The sequence below is a fragment of the Dermacentor andersoni genome, chromosome 11 (assembly GCF_023375885.2).
Source record: "Dermacentor andersoni chromosome 11, qqDerAnde1_hic_scaffold, whole genome shotgun sequence".
In the NCBI taxonomy this organism is placed as follows: Eukaryota; Metazoa; Arthropoda; class Arachnida; order Ixodida; family Ixodidae; genus Dermacentor; species Dermacentor andersoni.
The window spans coordinates 124,248,336-124,268,478 of record NC_092824.1 but is presented as its reverse complement, the minus strand read 5'-3'; the positions used below and the strand labels follow the sequence as shown (position 1 = coordinate 124,268,478).

At 45.9% G+C, this 20,143-nt stretch overlaps 1 protein-coding gene across 3 annotated transcripts in view; it reads right to left on the bottom strand.

Moving 5' to 3' along the window:
• Positions 1–20,143, bottom strand: part of LOC129386974 (uncharacterized) — a 98,091-nt gene that overhangs the window by 30,393 nt on the left and 47,555 nt on the right. For all 3 annotated transcript variants that reach the window (XM_072285355.1, XM_055075589.2, XM_055075590.2), the window contains exons 7-8: positions 19,518–19,624; positions 7,932–7,996 (exon numbers count right to left, since the gene is read on the bottom strand). In XM_072285355.1, the coding sequence (XP_072141456.1) occupies positions 7,932–7,996; positions 19,518–19,624 (172 nt within the window). The remainder of the gene's footprint in view (positions 1–7,931; positions 7,997–19,517; positions 19,625–20,143) is intronic.

The following is a 20,143-nucleotide window of genomic DNA, read 5'->3' as shown; positions in this document are numbered from 1 at the left end:
GATCTTCTGGAATGGTCGGCAAGGAGGCTCGATTGGCTGTAGTAATCCGGCTGGCCTTGTCGGTGGTGTCTTGCGTCGCTGACAGTCTCGGCATGTTCTGACATAACGGGCGACGTCGGCGGTCAGGCGCGGCCAATAATACTTTTCTTGTATCCTCGATAGTGTCCGGGAAAATTCGAGGTGTCCAGCGGTCGGATCGTCATGTAGGGCGTGCAATACTTCTGGACGAAGTCCTGACGGGACAACAAGAAGGTAGTTGGCGCGGACTGGTGAGAAGTTCTTCTTCACGAGTAGATTGTGTTGAAGCATGAAGGAAGATAATCCGTGCTTAAATGCCCTGGGGACAACGTCAGTGTGCCCTTCCAAATATTCGACGAGGGCTTTTAGCTCCGGGTCTGCCCGTTGCTGTTCAGCGAAGCCTTCTGCGCTTATCATTCCAAGGAAGGCGTCGTCATTCTCGTCATCTTGCGGCGGCGGGTCAATGGGGGCGCGTGATAGGCAATCGGCATCGGAGTGTTTTCGTCCAGACTTGTAGGTTACAGTGATGTCGTATTCTTGTAGTCTGAGGCTCCACCGCGCCAGTCATCCTGAAGGATCCTTTATATTCGCTAGCCAACACAACGCGTGATGTTCACTGACGACTTTGAATGGCCTGCCATAAAGATAAGGGCGAAATTTAGCTGTAGCCCAAACGATGGCGAGGCATTCCTTTTCGGTCGTAGAATAGTTGCCTTCCGCTTTTGACAGCGACCGGCTAGCGTAAGCTATCACCTGTTTGACTCCATTTCTCCTCTGGACTAGAACAGCACCGAGGCCTAGGCTACTGGCGTCAGTATGGATTTCTGTATCGGCGTACTCGTCGAAGTGCGCAAGTACCGGCGGCGACTGCATGTGTCGTTTGAGTTCTTCAAATGCATCGGCCTGCGGCGTTTCCCACTTGAACTCAACATCACATTTAGTTAGACGTGTCAACGGCTCGGCGATGCGTAAAAAGTCCTTGACAAAGCGCCTATAGTAGGCACACATGCCAAGGAATCTGCGCACTGCCTTCTTGTCGATTGGCTGCGGCAACTATGCGATGGCAGCTGCCTTCTGAGGGTCGGGGCGTACTCCAGATTTGCTGATGACGTGGCCTAGGAATAGAAGCTGATCGTAAGCGAAGCGACACTTTTGCGGCTTGAAAGTGAGCCCTCATGACTGGATGGCCTCTAATACTGTCGCAAGCCGCTTAAGGTGATCGTCGAAATTTCCGGCGAAGACGACGACGTCATCCAAGTAAACAAGACAGGTCTGCCACTTCAATCCTGCTAACACTGTGTCCATAAGGCGCTGGAACGTTGCAGGTGCTGAGCACAGTCCGAATTGCATAACCTTGAACTCGTAGAGGCCGTCTGGGGCGATGAAGGCGGTCTTTTCGCGATCTCTTTCGTCTACTTCTATTTGCCAATAGCCAGACTTGAGGTCCATCGACGAGAAGTATTTAGCGTTGCAGAGCCGATCCAATGCGTCGTCTATTCGTGGGAGGGGGTATACGTCCTTCTTCGTGATCTTGTTCAGACGACGATAATCGACGCAGACACGTAGGGTTCCGTCCTTTTTCTTCACCAAGACTACAGGAGATGCCCACGGGCTTTTGGACGGCTGGGTGATGTCGTCGCGCAGCATTTCGTCGACTTGGTGCCTTATAGCCTCACGTTCTCGCATAGAAACTCGATAAGAGCTCTGGCGGAGTGGTCGAGCACACTCGTCGGTCATTATGCGATGCTTTGCGACTGGCGTTTGTCGAATCAGTGATGACGTCGAAAAGCACTCTTTGTACCGTCGAAGTAAGCTTCTCAGCTGTTGTTGCTTAATCATGGGGAGACTTGGATTTATGCCGAAGCCTGGTTCGGGAACTACGGTTGTCGGGGTACATGCGGCAGAATCCGAGAGGACAAACGCATTGCTGGTTTCCAGAATTTCCTCGATGTATGCGATCGTCGTGCCCTTGTTGATGTGCTTGAACTCCTGGCTGAAGTTTGTCAGCAACACTTTCGTGTTTTCTCCGTGCAGTCGAGCGATTCCTCTAGTGACGCAAATTTCACGGTCGAGCAGTAGACGTTGGTCGCCTTCGATGACGCCTTCAACGTCAGCGGGTATTTCGGTGCCGACCGAAATAACAATGCTCGAGCGAGGCGGGATGCTCACTTGATCTGCGAGAACACTCAAGGCGTGGTGACTACAAGATCTCTCCGGCGGTATTGCTTGATCTTCCGACAGCGTTATCGATTTCGACTTCAGGTCTATGATTGCGCCGTGTTGGTTCAGGAAGTCCATGCCGAGAATGACGTCTCGTGAACACTGTTGGAGGATAAGGGAGGTGGCAGGGTAAGTCCGGTCATTAACCGGGTAAGTCCGGTTATTCTTGCCGTGCAGATTCCAGTCGGCGTATTGAGGTGTCCTCCAGCGGTTCGACTTTGAGGGCCTTCCCATGCAGTTTTAACTTTCTTCAACTGGGCGGCAATGTGTCCACTCATTACGGAGTAATCGGCCCCTGTGTCCACTAACGCGGTAACTGCGTGGCCGTCGAGAAGCACGTCGAGGTCGGTGGTTCTTTGTCTGGCGTTGCAGTTAGGTCTTGGCGTCGGATCACGGCTGCGTCATGTTGAACTGAAGCTGGAACGTCGCGTCGTCAGGTCGTCTTTCGTCGTCGTATTCTTTGCTTCCAGACTTCGTCGGGACAGCGGCATGTCGTTATGTCGTCGAGGTAGTTTCTTCAGCGTCTTCGGCGGCGGCGGAGGATCTTCGTCAGTTCGACGAACAGCAACCGCACCTCCATTGGTTGCTGCTTTTAGTTTTCCGGATATGGGCTCGCTGACCAGCCCCGGGCTGGGCCAGTGTGTGGTCGGCGCTACGGCGACAGGTAGCGGCCTGGTGATGGCGAACGCGATAGTTGTTGAGAGCTCCACTGAGTGGCGGCAAGGTAGTCGGCGATATCGCGAGGGCGTTCACCTTGCTGCGGGCGCAGAGCGTTGACGTCGAAACCTCGCAGTCCCATCTCCCGGTATGGGCATCGTTGGTAGACGTGACCCGCTTCTCCGCAGTGGTAGCAGAGAGGGCGGTGGTCAGGAGCGCGCCAAACGTCTGTCTTTCTCGGGTAGCTGCGCTGGGCGACGGAACTGCGGCATTACGGGGCCCTGGCGCGGTCGTGGAGGGGGACCTTGACGGCGGGCGACGGTGGTGTAGGTCATCGCTTGCGGCTGAGGCTGCGGCGATTCAGGGGCTACTCCGAGTTGTTGTTGGAGCTGTTCACGTACGGCATCGGCAATCGAAGGCACTTGAGGCTGTGATGATGGGAACAGCTTCTGTAGCTCCTCCCGCACGACCGCTCGGATAGTCTCGCGCAGGTCGTCGGTGGCCAGTGACTGAATTCCTGTGTAGTTGTAGAGTTCGTAAGGCGGTTGAATTGCCGGTTCCACATTTCGAGTGTCTTCTCACTGCTGGTGGCCTCGCGAAAAAACTCTTCAACTGTCCTCGGTGGACTTCGTATCAATGCGCCGAAAAGTTCTTCCTTCACACCACGCATGAGAAGGCGGACTTTCTTCTCTTCGGGCATATCCGGGTCGGCGTGGTGGAACAGACGGTTCATTTCTTCCGTGAATATGGCAACATTCTCGTTAGGTAGCTGCACTCGGGCGTCCAGCATGGCTTCGGCCCTTTCCTTGCGCACGACGCTCTTAAAGGTGCGCAGGAAGCTGTTACGGAACAGGTCCCATGTGGTCATGGTCAACTCCCGGTTCTCAAACCACGTTCTGGCGGCATCTTCTAAGGCGAAGTATACATGCCGCAGCTTGTCGTCGGAGTCCCAGTTGTTGAAAGTCGCGATTCGATCGTAGGTCTCCAGCCAGGATTCCAGGTCTTCAGTAGCTGCTCCGTGGAAGGTCGGTGGGTCCGGAGGTTGTTGCAGGATAACGGAGGACACTGGGGCAGCCATTGGGGTTGTCTTGGCCACGATCTTCTTTGTCGTCTCAGGCAGAAGTCCGTGCTCTGGGGGCAGTCCTTGCAGTCTGCGGCTAGCATGCTGGTCTTGGGCGATGCCGGTTTTGTCCTCGGGCTTCGGGCTTGGATCGCGGCTTTGCGGGGGCGTTCGGTACATGAACGCACAAGCACCTCCACCAGATGTCACGTGGTGGTGACGTTAAGAACACAGTGGCAATACTGTGAAATGCAAAACTAGATTTTTATTGGGCGAACCTGTGCCCACAAAACAGGCTACACTTATAGCACAACGAGAGCGGCGAACACAGTCGGTGATCGTCGAAAAATCTGATCAGTGGGTCAAGCGCGTCGGCTTTTATATATCAGTCGTTGAATGTTCCAGATTAACCGATGGGACCTGCGTGTCTTCCATAACGTTCTACACTATTCGCGTCGTGCATACATGCAATCAGATTACACAAGTTGCGGTGAAAGACAGTGGACGGAACCATCAATAACATTCCAGAAACTTCTTTTACAGGCAGGCGCGTCCCGCGCTGCGCGATAACATTTGTTAGGCGGCCAAACGTGGTCGCCCGATAAAGATAAGTACACGTGTCAATATCAACCAGAAGCTCCACGAAATCGTCACCTATGCCTTCATGCTTGGGAATATACTCTGGCACAGTGCACATTGCGATTTGTATTTCCTCTGAAACATTCCACAGGTCAGTGACATCTTTGGCTATTTGCTTCGCAATCCATGCCCCCTGTTCTTGCATTACATCAACCACACCACGCATTATCACCACTAGGTGCCTCTCCTGCATTGTGTCCCACATGGGTTCCTTGGCCTTTGCCATCACCTCCCTAAGTGGTTTTCCCGGAAGCATGCTAATCTGCACTCACTCTGCTGCTCCTACCCTATTATCCCCAATTCTACTTTTCGTATGTTTGAATCACCAACAAAAGCAACTTGACGCTTTTCTTCCACTGTGTTAGCCGGATGATGGCGAAAATGCATGCTGCTGGCCGAGCGCTGCCGATGAGATAAAGAACGCCGTGCCACTTCCTCGTCACCAGTCATGATGCAGTCGACCTTGTTCACCAAACGCACACTTGAGGGCAGCAGAATACTACTGCGCAAATGCTCCATCCCGTGGCCTTATTCATATTTCGCGGGCTTTCTTTGAAACCCTGAAAAAAGGACTACATGAGACTACATAAGGTGGGCATGGAAGCATTGGCTGAAGCATGTACTTATTCCTGCTCCCCTACGTTTTGCAGTTCTTCATCAAGTGCTTGAGTGCAGCCAGGGCAGGTACCTTGCTGTAGCTTAGCATGGATTCCTGCGACGCTGTCCCTGCGACTGGGAAGAGCACCTACTTGGCTACAACCCAGCCACTGATGCCCTGTGGTTTACGTCGTCATTCCTGGCTTATCGAACGAAACGGATTTGAACGCACTGCAGCCAAATCGGCATCGACCATGACGACAGCAATACCAACGAGCCCAATAAAACCATGTTGCACGGATGCAGATCGGCCGAAGCATGTACTTAAGCATGTACTTATTCATGCTCCCCTACATTTTGCAGGTTAGTTATTTCAACAAACTACCCTTTGTGACCTTTCAGTCTCACGATCATGGTGCTTCCATGCCCAGAAGCCTTATTAGTACCTCTGTGTGAATTACTGCTGTTAATATGCGGCGATGTCAAGCGGAGTCCGGGTCCCATGGATGATCAACTTACGGAGATGCACAACTTAATGAAAGACATGCAAGAACGCTCAATTCGCATTGAAGCCACACAGATGACGATATCAACTGACATCCTAGAGCTTAAGAGTCAGCAACAATCGCTTACTAAAGATATTTCTATCACAGTTACGCGCCTAGAAACTGTCGAAAAGCGGACATCTAATTTGGATGATGTACAGTGCAAATTAATGTGTAAACTAACTGAGCAAGTACAAAGTGAGGCGCTTAGGCTAAGAGCGCGTCTTGATGAAGCAGAAGATGGCTCTCGGAGGGACAATTTAGTATTTTTTGGAATCGTTTATAGCACTTCTGAGACGGCGCAGCAGACAGAAGAAAAAGCTTTAAGTTTAATCAGCCAATCTCTCGAAATAACCTTATCTGGCGATAACATTGCGCGTGCACATAGGATCGGGTGATTTTCTACATATGCTATACATATGTGCATGCCACCTCAAGCACATATTACCTAAGCTTAAATGAAATGAAAGCATCAGAAGCCCATGAGACCAAAAAGCACTAAAGAAATTGTCACTTAGAAACACTGAATTTCGCATGTCAAGTGGCGCAACACTTCTCGGGATGACAACGCCACAGCGATGATGTGCAGCTAGATTGTTCCACAAGATATGTATATAGCAGGGCTAAGTCACCCGGCATCACACATCACATAAGCGTCTTATACCATGATCTTAATACCACAAGATCGCATAATGTATAACACTTTATGTCGTCAAGAAATGGATTCACTTGTTCACTTGATAGCCAATCTGCTTACATGCGTTGCCCACAATGCCTTCAATCGCTCACTGAGGTCAGCTGGTCTCAGAAATTATAACATTAGCTGTGTGGCTTACATGCTCCTGCGCCTCAGGATGTCACGATCCAACAGAATCTTCCTATCTAGAAGTGGCCTGGAACCCAGCCACCATACTTAAGAGTTGGCTTGAACAGAGGTCAATGCACTTGTCTAAACATGCTCTTGAGGGCTATAGCAGCTACCAAAGCTTGAGCCAACCACCAGGTCGAGAGAAACCATTGGAAACCATAAATGTAGTCACGCAAGCTCAAGTCCAGCCGATCTTGTGCCACATGTCATGTTCAGATATCGCTAGCGCAATCCTAAGCACGTGGTTCGCGTATTCAAGAAAAGTGTGTTGACTTCTGTACTTTCTCGAGGCCTCTTGCAGTTCACATTGTCCATTATGTGGCCCCCAGATAGCAACCTATGCGGAAAGCGACTTATATAGCAGACCAGGGTAGAACACTGTCGAGCACCCCACAGCAGCAGTTAATCTGCACCTCTGGCAAAAAAAAAAACTGATAGGATTGCGGGGCAGTCTCCCTATTAGAGAGGCTGAAAACATCCTATGCATTGTCCTGCTTATTTGCCAAAGAGAATTCATGCACAGAAATTATTATTATTTTTTTGTTCAATGCAACACTACTGCACGCATTGCACAGCAGTTATCGAGCTACCCCTACAGAGCCTGGCTGCACCCGAGCTTAGGCCCTTGAGTTTGGAGACCCAGAACAGCTACTGGGAAAAGTCCTGAAACACATGCAGTGGAAACCAAAGGTATTGTGAAATGAAAAGAAAGAAAAAAAACAATAATACTTGGAACATTTAAGACAACGGGTATTGCTCGAACGATATATTGTATATATATTGTATCGAGAAGGTATGTGAACCCTGGCTATTGTTGAAAGAAAACCACTTTTATCGTTAAATATGTATGCCTCGTTTACCTGTGTGAAGGAGGATGTGATCCTGTATAATGATTCTGGTGCACACTGATAAAGTGTGATCCCCAAGTTACATTTCACACATGTCCTGAACATGTTGAAAGAGCTGTGTGTATATTTCTTTGTCCTGTCTAAATTTGGCACTGGATCCTCAAAGTGGTGTACAAACCCTTAAGGCAAACTCTGCCCGACCTCTCTCGGCAATCAAGCATCTTCTGCGTGACGTCGATTGTCCACTCAACCGTGGCAACGTGCATGCAGATCTCACATGAACATGAGCCGATGACGAGGACTCTATAGCAGCTGGTACATAACACGAATTTTTTGTTCATCTTGCCATGTGCACTCTTCTAACGAAGAATATGTCATTTATGTAGATAAAACCATAGCCACAGCCACTGTGAGTTTGTCAAGCTCACTGTGAAGTGCACTGACGTCAAAGCTGGATTGTGCAAGCTGCTATTACGTACTTGTCAGTCCATTGTGAAACCGTCACATATTCTCGTTCTTCCCGTGACTCGCCTACGTCCCTTGTCTGCAAAAGAAAAAAAAGAGAGAGAGAGAGAGAGAGGGCTGTGTTTCAGCTCATCCAAACATTTCAGGGTGCAAGCAAGAAGTTGCAAGATAAGAAGCCAGGTCCTATAATACAAAAGAAACAGCCAGCTGAACACTGCGTACAAAGACGTTAATGTTTCAGAGTCATAAGGGTGATTTGATGTCGTTCGCAGTTATTAAACCTAATATAAGTGTCCATTCATTCTGTCACTCTTTGATCGCTGTTGTGGTGTTGGCCAACCTCTGCAAAAAAGCTCACTTGCAAAGCTATGTATTGCAGCGTTGCGAAGTTTTTTGGACAGGAAATGAAGGTGGCAAACTCAGTGCATGCATGCAGCAAGAATTCTATGACATAGCCACAGAATTGAATCCATTAAAGGCAAAATTCGAAACATGGCATTCTCGGTTGTCCGAGTAAGAAACTCAAGTGGAGAAGGGAATTCCTGCCACAGACTGTGCACCTACATGCAATTGTTAAGTTCCACATGCACTCAAAGCAGGGTGTTTTGCTAGACAGATACATCAAAATCATTAAAGGCAGTCTTTGGCACTGCAAAATGAGAACCTGTGCCCTGCTTTCGGGGCATGAATAGGGATGGGAGTTTTAGGGGAGGAAAAAAGGAAAACGCACACAGTGGAATTTGTGTTAAGCGAAGCAGTAGTTGATATGCTGCACAACTAAATGCAATGCGTACAATTGTGCTTATTTTCATCCTATGTGATGTTTATTCTCATGCAACGTTTACATTTATGCTCCACACAGTCACAACATGCATCTCATACAATGTTTCGTGAACTATACCATTCAGAAGCTAAGCCAAAATGAAAAGACCAAATGAAGAAGATGCACAGTGTGAGACTTTGAGACCACGATGTGACGAGGACAATGCAAGATGCTTAACGAGAGAAGAATGATGACAATTAAGTACGACACATATCTAAATACTAGGGCTATCCGAATAGTGACATATTTAAATGGAATCAAATACAATATCTGAGAAAATCAACTATTGGAGATGGAAACGAAAATAGAATATTTCCAATTTTAAAACAATGTCCAACACAAAGGCTTCGTGGAGTTTGACAACAAATGGCTTGTAGTATACGACAGGTGATGTATAATGCCATTAACAACTAGAACTTGGCTTTTAAATGAAACGCAAATGTAAGGTATACAAATGTAAATTGCATCTGGTAGAGTATGATGGTGACATTAATGACACAATGGAGCATCAGATACATGTAGTAAAGTGTATAGCGCCCTTTGAAGTATCTAAGTATAATACGGCACTTCCGCACATCATGCATGGTGAGACTGGCCAAATAATAAATTGCTCTGCCAAAATCAAGACACCAAAAAGACACCACATCCGTACTTTCCCAAATTTGTTGCCCCTGTAGCTTTCCTTTAGAGAGACCTGTCCATGAGCACAGTAGAATTTGGTGTCGTGCTCAGGAACTAGTTTGTCTACACAAAAACCTCAGTTGTCCTGAGCTGAATCATAATGAGAAGGCCTCCACGTCTGTCCACCTTTCACTCTTTCAACTACAACAACTGTTGTCTCTTAAATTTTTCAAACGGAATGAATAATCAACAACTTCGAATAGTGCATTCTGGAATCAAATATGAACCGAAAAGCAAAGACTATTCGATTGGGAATCGAAATTTTGACTATTTGGACACCCGTGTTAAATACAATTGAAGAAGCCTATGCTCAGGAGCTTCTACCTAAATACACATGGGAAACTGAGAAATGGTTCGTCTCGACAACTACTGCACGATGTATCTTGCAATAAAACAAAAAGTTATAATCTACACTTATGGACAACTGTCTGTCCACACTTTAATATGTCCTGCACATTTAGCTTTAGCTGGGGAAGAGAAAACACCTTGCTTACAACTGCTAAACAAAACAAAACACACCACTGGGTGTTAAAGTTTACTTATTTCACAACTTTTCCTTTCCATGTCTGGGCAAATGCGAAACTGTCGTGCGTGAAAAGCAGCGTTGATACAGCGTCTCTTCAGAGACACCAAAAGCGCTGCTGGACTACTTGGCACAGTAACACATGTGCAGAAGCTCCACCCCCGTAGCTTTCCCTTCATTACCAGAGAGAGTTGTCTGTGAGCATAGTAATTGTACAAAGTAGACATTCAAGGTATGCCATATGTTTTTTTAGAATTCCTAAAAGTTGCATAATGTCATAAAAATTGGCAGTTTCTCCTTAATGGTGAAGCATTGACAGCAATAAAAAGGTTTAGCTGAACTCCCGGGACAGTGTTCTCATATACACATGTGCGTCATGTTGGCACTACGCAGGGGACGTATTCTCAGGCGATCACTTTTGGCGATATTATCCCTTTCGCGTGACATAGTGCCCAACCAGCCAATCAGCTCACATGGTTTGCTCAACCAACCAATAAGCGTTCAGTGAAAGTGATATTGCCAAAAGTGACCATTGAAGAATACATCCCCTGCATGCACGGTAACTCTTGCTGGGCAGAATTAAGGAATGATGCCCTGGTATTGCACAATGCTGGCATGATAAGTAGTGCCATGAGCGGTGTCGCACCTCAAAAGTGAACTAGACAAGACCGACAGGAAACTGTTGCCATTTACCAGTGCTCAGTGAGATATATTACATAACATTAGCTTGATGTTTACTGCCCGTACTGGTCAGACACATCAGCTAAGCAAGAACACTACAGTCTGCTTACATATTGTGCGAGTGCACAATGTATGTGCCAGCAGCAAAAGTAACAATGGTGCCCAGCGTAGCATTGGTGGCACGACCATGTCGTTGTTTTTGCAGCCAAAAGCACTCCACATCTCTGGAATTAATTGTCCACACACGTGCCGCATATGCGCCATCGAACGGGAATGCACGACGACAATGGACGATGGCGCTGACGACGCGATCAAATGCTCTGCAATCGTCTGTATACTTGCTACTGCAATAAAAACTTGGGTATCAAGCTTACAATTCTGTAACTCGGCAATAAAAACAATATCGCAATTCTGTAAACTACATTAAACTACACATCTAATGCGGACAAAATTTGTGTATTTATACACTGCTCTGAAATGCAGTGCTAACTTGTGAGTCGGACTTTTGCAACACCCTCGTAAATATTGGAACGATTTAGATAAGCTCTAAAATTTACACATCAAATTTGTGCGCTTCTTATGACATATACAATTAAACCTCCATACAACGAACTTCAATATAACGAAACTCTCGATATAACAAAGTACTTAACTTTTCATAACATCTTGTTCTGAGAACACCATGTATTTACAACCTCAATATAAGGAAGTGTGTATGCGACTTCAATATAACGAAATTTCACTGTCGTCACAAAGGCCAAGACAATAAATGGAAACTTCTGTGGATGCAGTCGCCAAGTGATCGAATTACAAACAGCTGCTAGCAAACGCACCTCTCTAATTGTGTGCCGCATGACAAGAGTGACCGCCAAAGTGGAGCCCGTCATATTCCATATAAAGTCTAAGTGCGATAAGACCCTACCGCGCCCCGCGCACTGTGTGCTTTAGGTGTGAGTGAAAGTGTGCGAGTGTGAGACAAGAAGGATGGTGGCTTCACGAGTGCTGCCTTCCCATGCAAGCAATCAATGCATCGGTGGGGGTCACATGTGGAGGATTAGGAGGTCCCCAGACATGCGCAGTGCTTTTGACTACAATAGCGATCGAGTTAAATGGATGCACAGTCACGCTCAGCTTTATTGGCTGCAATAGAAGTTGCATAAAGTGTAAGGGCAAGCGTGTTCCTCTTAAAATTGCAAGACAAAGATTTTGTCTTTATCACGGGTGCGTCCTAACTGGCATTTTGCACAAATATCACACTTTATGGTGCACATCATTCAATGTAATGCTTCGTGCAGTTCGTAATCTAGCTTTTAAGAAAAAATGCGCAATCGCCTTGATCTATGGGAAAGCTAGTTGCTGCTCTGCTGCCAAGGTGGCGCTAGCATGAGCTTGTGTCACCACTTGTAGACAGTTGTGGAAAAGAGCTGCTCAGGGAAGGTTGCCGCATCTTGCCTGATCCTCTGGAACACATGACAACCCTCCCTGGAAGGCTGCGAGACTATTTTATTGTTACAGCAATTATATGCATACCTGCCAATCTGAAGAGTTGGAAATTTGTAAAACTATCACGGTGGTGGTGGGGGGGGGGGTGCAGCAGCACAATTTTTTTTTTTAGGGGATTTACCTTTTGCGACAACCTTACTCACGTTTTCACAACCACAAGTGAAATCCGTGTCTTGGAGAGTAAAGAGCAAAAACTCCATTGGTGTACAATTTATTTTTGCAATGATTTCGCTGTTGGCGGCTTTGCCTGCTTCAGAAACTTCTTCGTGTAGGTTTGCTCAAAGCAAGTATCACTCTGGTGCCCTATGACCATCAGCAGACTTTCTAGTGTTTTCTCACACACAGATAAGCGAAACTCCGTTTGAGTTTTGTTCATAGTGCTGAATATTCTCTCACATTCAGTATTGCTATTGGGAATGGAGAGAATACCCAGCATAACCATTAAAATGCTCTGGAACCTGAGCGATCCGTCGACACTTCGAACGCATCCTAATTGCGACCTCTGCACATCGCACCTTGGCTCATTCAATACGTTGGCTGGAACCTGATATGCTTGCAAGCTGACAAACTCGACTTCAAGTGCGTCGATTGCTGCTTCTTTTGATTTGCCACTCTGCAGGGGTAGGATAGAAAGGAACGCCATAATAAAATTATGTATGCTGTTGAATGAAGCAGCTCCCAGAGGCTGTACTTAAGCAACTTCAGCCATCTTGAGATTGAAGTCTTCTAGTGGGAATTTGTGGCGAATGTAATCGCATGCTGCTGTCAAGTACAGACATACAGCAGAGAAGAACTGCTCTCTCTTAATGCAGCTCCGTGTATCAACCAAAAAGTAGGTTGTGCTGCCAATGACTATGTCTTCATCACCTTTCTTGTTCTCTGCAGCTCCATAGTCAACTTCCAGCAATGAATGACATGCTTTGACAACACCTGGGCGCAAAAATCTAGTCGGGAGATCCTCGAAAAGGCAGTTCAAGAGGCCCCTCAGTACATGAATCTGAGGAGCCTGTGCTTGAAGAAGGCAGTTTGCCTTCTCAGAAAGCGGTATGACATTTTGTAGAAGAAGACAGCATGCCCTGTTTACCTCCGATGACAAAAATAAAACAGGCGCTCCTCACGGGTCACGTGGCTGGCTTCCCCAGAATCCTTGCTATGAAGTTTCAGTTTTTTTGCTTGAGGTCCAGAATGAGCTCTTTTCTTCTTTAGCGAAAGTTCATCGCCATTGGTGCTTTTTTTCTCGAGGACTGCAGCAGTCTTGCGAAGATTTGTAGCAGGCGTTGGGGTCAGTGCAGGGTTCTTGGGGATTTGTGAGGAAGTCTTCAGAATTCAGTATGACTCCAAAAACAAGATCTGCTTCTTGCACTGCTTCGTTTCAGATAAAAAAAAGCTGAGTAGTGGTTTCCACTGGTCGAGCAGCCTCTTCAAACACTTTCCCAACGACAGCCAACATGTCGGCGAATGCTTCAACATTTTTCTGTCCTTGACGTCATGCATATTTTGGAACTTCGATCTTTCCATTTCAAGCTTTTCTCTAGGTAAAAAAAAAAATGTCAACCAAAGCCTCATCAGCCTTTACAGGAAGACATGACGCTCCTTTTTGGGCGGCAAAGTTGATGAGATGGCACGGGCAACCAACCCCTATCGAAACTGGTTGAGCCTCTCTCAATACAGTAGAAACGCTGTTTCTCTTGCCGATCATGACATTGGCACTGTCCGAACAAATAGCCAACAAGTTTCCAGCAGGCAAATTCTGAGGCTTCATCTCGTCCAGAACCAGATTTGAAATCTTGTGACCCATTGCTTCCCCTTGGATTGTCCAGAGGCAAAGAAGGCGGCTTTCGACTCGTTTCTTTAACGAAATATGTCACAACAATATAGTAAAGCTGCATATCTCTACTGTTACTGCCATCCACAGAGATTGAAAATACCTGCTGTTTTAGGGCATCCAGCAAAGGAGTCTCCGCGTTGGCGCCCATTTCCCGAACAATCGGCGTCGTCTTTGTTCGTCCACAGGCGTAGGATTTCGCTTCTTCACTCTTGGGGAAGATCTTTTGGAAAAGCGGTCTTGCATGATCGCTGACACTCAGCGGGATTCAACTAAAAACGCCGTGAAGGGGCATTCTGCAAGAATCACGCCAAGGTCGTTGTCACTGCGTACAAAACTTGCTAGGCTTGGCTGGCTGTCTGCGGCTCGCATGTATCCTTGATGCTTGTTTGAAGCGATGTGGACCTTGATGTCAGACTTGCTGCCATGCAAGACGTTCACATCACAGGCACACGTGGTGCAGAATCTGAACTTCTCCCCTTTCTTCGATGGCACGAAGCCCGGAAATTCTGCCGTGTACGATTTCAAAAACACTTGGAAGTATTGTCGGGGCTTCGAGCCCGCCATTGCACTGCGAAGTCGCTACAGGCCGGAGGCGCACTGCATCTGACACGGCAGCCAGTCACACAAAAGGCGAGGCCAACACTGCAGTAACTGAAGCTGACTGAAGTCCAAATGCGGGGACCCGCACTAACAAAGGCAACAGCATGGCAACAGGTTTGCAGAGGTGCTATTGCGCTTTGGATATGGATTCGTGACCCCCCTAGTAGACGACAGAAATCATTACAACCTTGCAGCTGCTGATGATACCACACATACGTATTGCCCTCTCATGGCGGTGCAAGATAACAGGGTGTAGTTTTACTATATCGTCAAATTTTTTTTTTGTAAATAAAATGTTTTCCGTAAAATTTCAAGCAAGATTCATAAAATCATAAGACTGCTCAAAATTCGTACATTTTATGGAAATTTCAAAGGAGTTGGCAGGTATGTTATATGGATACTCCAGACAAATTTTTGCCGTGACCGTGATGTTCCTTTTAAAGTCCAAGCACTATAAGATCCGTAAGTTCCTTTAATATATAGAAATGCTATTGAGAAGGTCTGTAAGCTATTGAAATCTCTATGAACTATGTTAGTACGAATATATTATCCTCTAAGCATCTGCCTGGTCCGAGTCCATCCTATAGTTCACCCAGTATACAATGTTTTCTTCACCCACTTTGACAGATCTGATATCATGGACTTGCATTGCCGTTCTATATACACATAATCACTACTGCTGTAATTAACCTGTACGAACTCGTCTTATCCTTATCACCTTTGCACTTTTAGATAAGGTTCATCCTGCTTTCATGCCACCCAAATGGAATTATTTTCCGTTTTAATAGCATGCTCCGTGGCATTCGTCAGCAGTGCCTTGCTCTTTGGACCCAGCCATTTGATTAGCTGTATAAGGATTTCATGGGTATAGGAAGATATAGTAAAAGAAGCGGAAGAATTCCATACTGACCTGTACAATACCCAGAGGAGCCAGGATACCTCCATTGGAAACATCAGTGAACAGGATACAGAAACTTCTCCTATAACTAGCGATTAAGTCAGAATGGCCTTGCAAGGCATGAAACAAGGAAGAGTGGCAGGAGAAGATGCAATAACAGTCAATTTAGTCGAAGATGGAGGAGACATAGTGCTTGGAAAACTGGCGGCTTTTATACGAAGTGTCTATCGACTCTAAGGGTCCCAGAAAACTGGAGAATGCAAACATTATACTAATCCACAAAAAGGGAGACGTTAAAGAATCGAAAAATTATAGGCCCATTAGCTTACTCCCAGTATTATATAAAGTATTTACCAAAATAATCTACAATAGAATAAGGGCAACACTGGACTTTATTCAACCAAGGGAGCTGGCTGGCTTCAGGAAAGGATACTCTGTAATGGATCACATCCATGTCCTTAATCAGGTTATCGAGAAATTCGCAGAGTACAATAAGCCTCTCTATATGGCTTTCATAGATTACGAAAAGCCATTTGATTCAGTAGATATACCAGCAGTCATAGAGGCATTACGTAATCAAAAAGTACAGAACGCCGACGTAAATACCTTGGCAAATATCTACAGAGGTTCTACAACTACCTTAATTCTACACAAGCTGGAAAATACCTATAAAGAAAGAGGTCAGACAGGGAGACAATCTCTGCAATGCTATTCACTGCGTGCTTGGAAGAAGTATTCAAGCTATTAAACTGGGAAGGCTTAGGAGTAAGGATTGACGGCGAATATCTCAGCCACCTTAGGTTGCCGATGACATTGTTCTATTTAGCAACACTGCAGAAGAGTTATAAAAAATCACTGAGGATCTAACAGAGAGAGTGTAAGAGTGGGGTTGAAGATTAATATGCAGAAGACAAAGATGATGATGAATAGCCAGGCAAGGGAACAAGCGTTCAGGATTGCCAGTCAGCCTGTAGAGTCTGTGAAGGAATACGTTTACCTAGGTCAATTAATCACAGGAAGCCCTGACCATGAGAAGGAAATTCATAGAAGAATAAAAATGTCTTGGATTGCATACGGTAGACATTGCCAGCTCCTGACTGGAAGCTTACCATTATCGTTGAAAAGGAAGGTGTACAATCAGTGCATTTTACCAGTGATGACTTATGGGGCAGAGACTTGGAGACTGACAAAGAAGCTTGAGAACAAGTCAACGACCGTGCAAAGCGTGATGGAACGAAGGTTGCTAGGCATAACGTTAAGAGACAGAAAGAGAGTGGTTTGGATCAGAGAGCAAATGGGTATAGACGATATAGTACATGACAACAGAAAAAAAAAAAAAAATGGAGCTGGGCAGGTCATGTATGCGCCGGTTAGATAACCGTTGGACCATTAGGGTTACGGAATGGGTACCAAGAGAAGGGAAACGCAGTCGAGGATGACTGAAGACTAGGTGGAGCGATGAAATTAGGAGATTCGCTGGCGCTAGTTGGAATCGGTTGGCACAGGAAAGGGGTAATTGGAGCTGGCAGGGAGAGGCCTTTGTCCTGCAGTGGACATAGAACAGGCTGCTGCTGATGATGATGATTTCATTGGGTCCAGCAGCTGTAATATTATAGGGATTTTTTCTTGTTTTTCTTTTAGTAAAAGCTTCCAACGTTGAATTTTGATCCCTCCGGCTTCTCTGTCACTGAATCTGTTTGAATGTAGGCTATGCTCTCTTTCTCACATAAGTTATCCTTAATGAAGTTTCTGATGTACCGCAGCATGTTGTCTCTTTCGAAGACATTATCGTCTTCATTACTTATAGCCATTTGTGAATTTTTAGTTGGAGCTGAGAAGGCTCTCACATGGTTCCAGAATCTTTTATTGCAATATCGATCATATGGACACTCCATGCAAATTTTTGGCATCGCTGTGACATTCCTCATAAAGTCCAGACACGATAAGATCCCAACATTTGGCTTCTAAATGTGCCTTTGCTCATACGATGGGGGACAACATGGTTTGCTCCGTTTAACGGCTGCTTAAACTTCTATACAAACTGGGCCATAGTGGCTGATAAAGAGTCCGTAATGGCGAATAATCAGGTTTTTGTCATCAATGGTTGGCTTGTGTTACCGGAGCGCCACGTAACATAAGGCTTGCCACTTCGCAGTTCATCTTCGGCACTCTACCAGTGCTATGGTGCAGGAGGAGCACATGCCCCATGATAACATTCTCCGTATGCGCTGCTCACTCATGAACAAGAAGTTCAGTATAAACTGCAAATGAATACTTTAAAATGAAGTGGATTTGCAGTAATACAATGTTATTAATCATTGGTCTGTGTCCACCTATGCCGCGTCCACCTGAGCGCAGCAGCGGCCGTCTCCGCCTCCGCTGCTGCGCTCTTCATTAAGTTAGCATTGCGATGAGTATTCATGGCCATCAAGTGAAATCTGTTTCTGGCTACCTGTTTGGGTCGCGTAACACCATACTTTTTAGTTTAATTAGCGAATGAATGCTTACTGAAATTTATATGGTTATAAATCTGCGAACCTGACTCCCGTGTAGTTGTCTGATACTTTGCTATCGTTATGGACACTTCCCCTTTCAAATGAACCTGTGACGTTTTAGTGAATGGCTAAAACACATTTTTGCTATGCCCCTTTTAGCAAGCTCAGACGGAGCAGAATGATATGACAAAAGTGGCTCATTAGCTAGAGGATGATGATGCCAACATGTGTGGTTGTCGGAAAGAACAAATTCTAGATAGAGGAATCGGATCGTACCATCCAATATGATCTTGAAGGACCTATCAAGGAGACTAAGATATTAACAAATTACATGTGTAACACCCTCGCACACTTTCTTTAAAACACTGGGCAGCAGAGTCGATAAACTATAAAAAGCAACATAGCTGAAGGCTCTACATACCATAGTTCCCTCGAGCCATTTGGCCAGGTCTCTGACTAGACAATTTAGAGAGGTACAAGTTGCCGAGGGTACGAGCCAAAGGACCCGATATTTGCATACCCTCCACTTCTGCGTGTACAAGTTGTTTCCCCACTGCATCTAGCAGTATCTTAGTAATTCTAAGAACTCATCAACTTAACTACCAGCTTCATCGTGAAACCGAGATGAAGCTGGTAATGTTTTCTTTGACATAGGTAGTAGGTCAAACAGCGGAATTGAATAATAAAGTTCTTTTGCATCAGCAGTGAAAGCTTTTAGCCCCTTGGCAACATGCGTTTTTACAAATTCTAAATCTTGAACTAAGCTTCTTGCTAGGAATGGGTCATTCATGCTAAGAAAATTTAGTCTGTCAAGTAAGTAAACCGCAACAGCATTCTGCCGCGTACCTTTCTCTGAAATGATTACCCTGAAAAGGACATCATATCTGTGCATTTCTACACTAAAGAATACCTCTAAACATGTTACTAGTGCTCTTTTCAGTCCCTTTACAACCTTATTGAGGTTCACTTTACTGCACAATTCCACCGCCCTCCCTTTCACCCTGATCAATGAAACGCCTTTATGTTGCCCAAGAATGACTGACACAACCTCATTGGCCTTCAATAAAAACGATTTGTGTGGGAAGACTGCAAAGCCACCCTCCTTATCGGCTGGCACTTCATGCAACTACTGGTTTAATAGGTATGAAGGTACCTGAAGGTTGAGGCATGTTAGAGCGTGGGAGTGTGGGTTGTTTGTCATGTTTAACTTTGGGTGTTCATTTTGTTAGCACTGTAAGTGGACACGTGCTTGTGACATATAGTCTGGGGTACAAAAGTGTCGTTATTTCCCAGAAATAAAAAGTTGTTCTAAGTTAGCACTGTGCTTGTTTCTTGTTCCTTCTCTGCTTCCTTGCAATGGTTGTACTACGCTAAAGAAACTTGCCGAAGCATCCAATATTTCTAAGATGTTGAAACAAAGTTGGTCTGAATGATATGCCAGCAGTGCAAAGCTTCATTGTGCACAATTAGTGATGCCATGTCAAAGCAACACGAATTGATTGTGAACCGTCAGGCACGTAGAGATGCATGTCAATCTCAATGCATTGGGTGTCAACAGCTTCTCGCACCTTGTCAGTGTAGACGACGCCATGACAGCCAGACAACGTACACCGACGAACGTCTGCCATGCGCCAGTAGGGGTGCAGCAGGGCCGTGAACTCGAAGGCCTCCGTGCCTGTGCCATCACCACATGTGTTGTAAATCTCAAGGATCAGGAAAGCTTTGCATAAGAGGCACTGGTGTGAACGATAATTTAGAAATATTTTGCTCATTAATGAACACGGCTATTTATCTGACAGTATGGCCGACGTTAGAGCTTACTATATGAAGCGCTTCAGCAATGACTGCAACCAGGTTTTAACATGAGTGTTAAGGACCCTGTGTAGCAGAAAATCCGGTGCTGTTGTCGCCGTCCACCGTTGGCGGCGTTATCTGTCAGAAAAGGTAATCCGAAACCCCAACCACGCAGGCCCTTTGCGTGGCACATAAGCGTTATTGAACCAATTGAATTTATCGAAGTAAAATGCATCAGAAACTTCTTAGTCCGACTTACACACAACCTACAGACATCATTATGCAAAAAAGGGGGTGAGGTGTGCAGACATGACACAAGAGTAGACAAGTGGACAACATGAGCGCCATCTCGCCCCTTTTTTGCATAATGAATCCTTACCAACTAGCTCAGCTTTCTGTC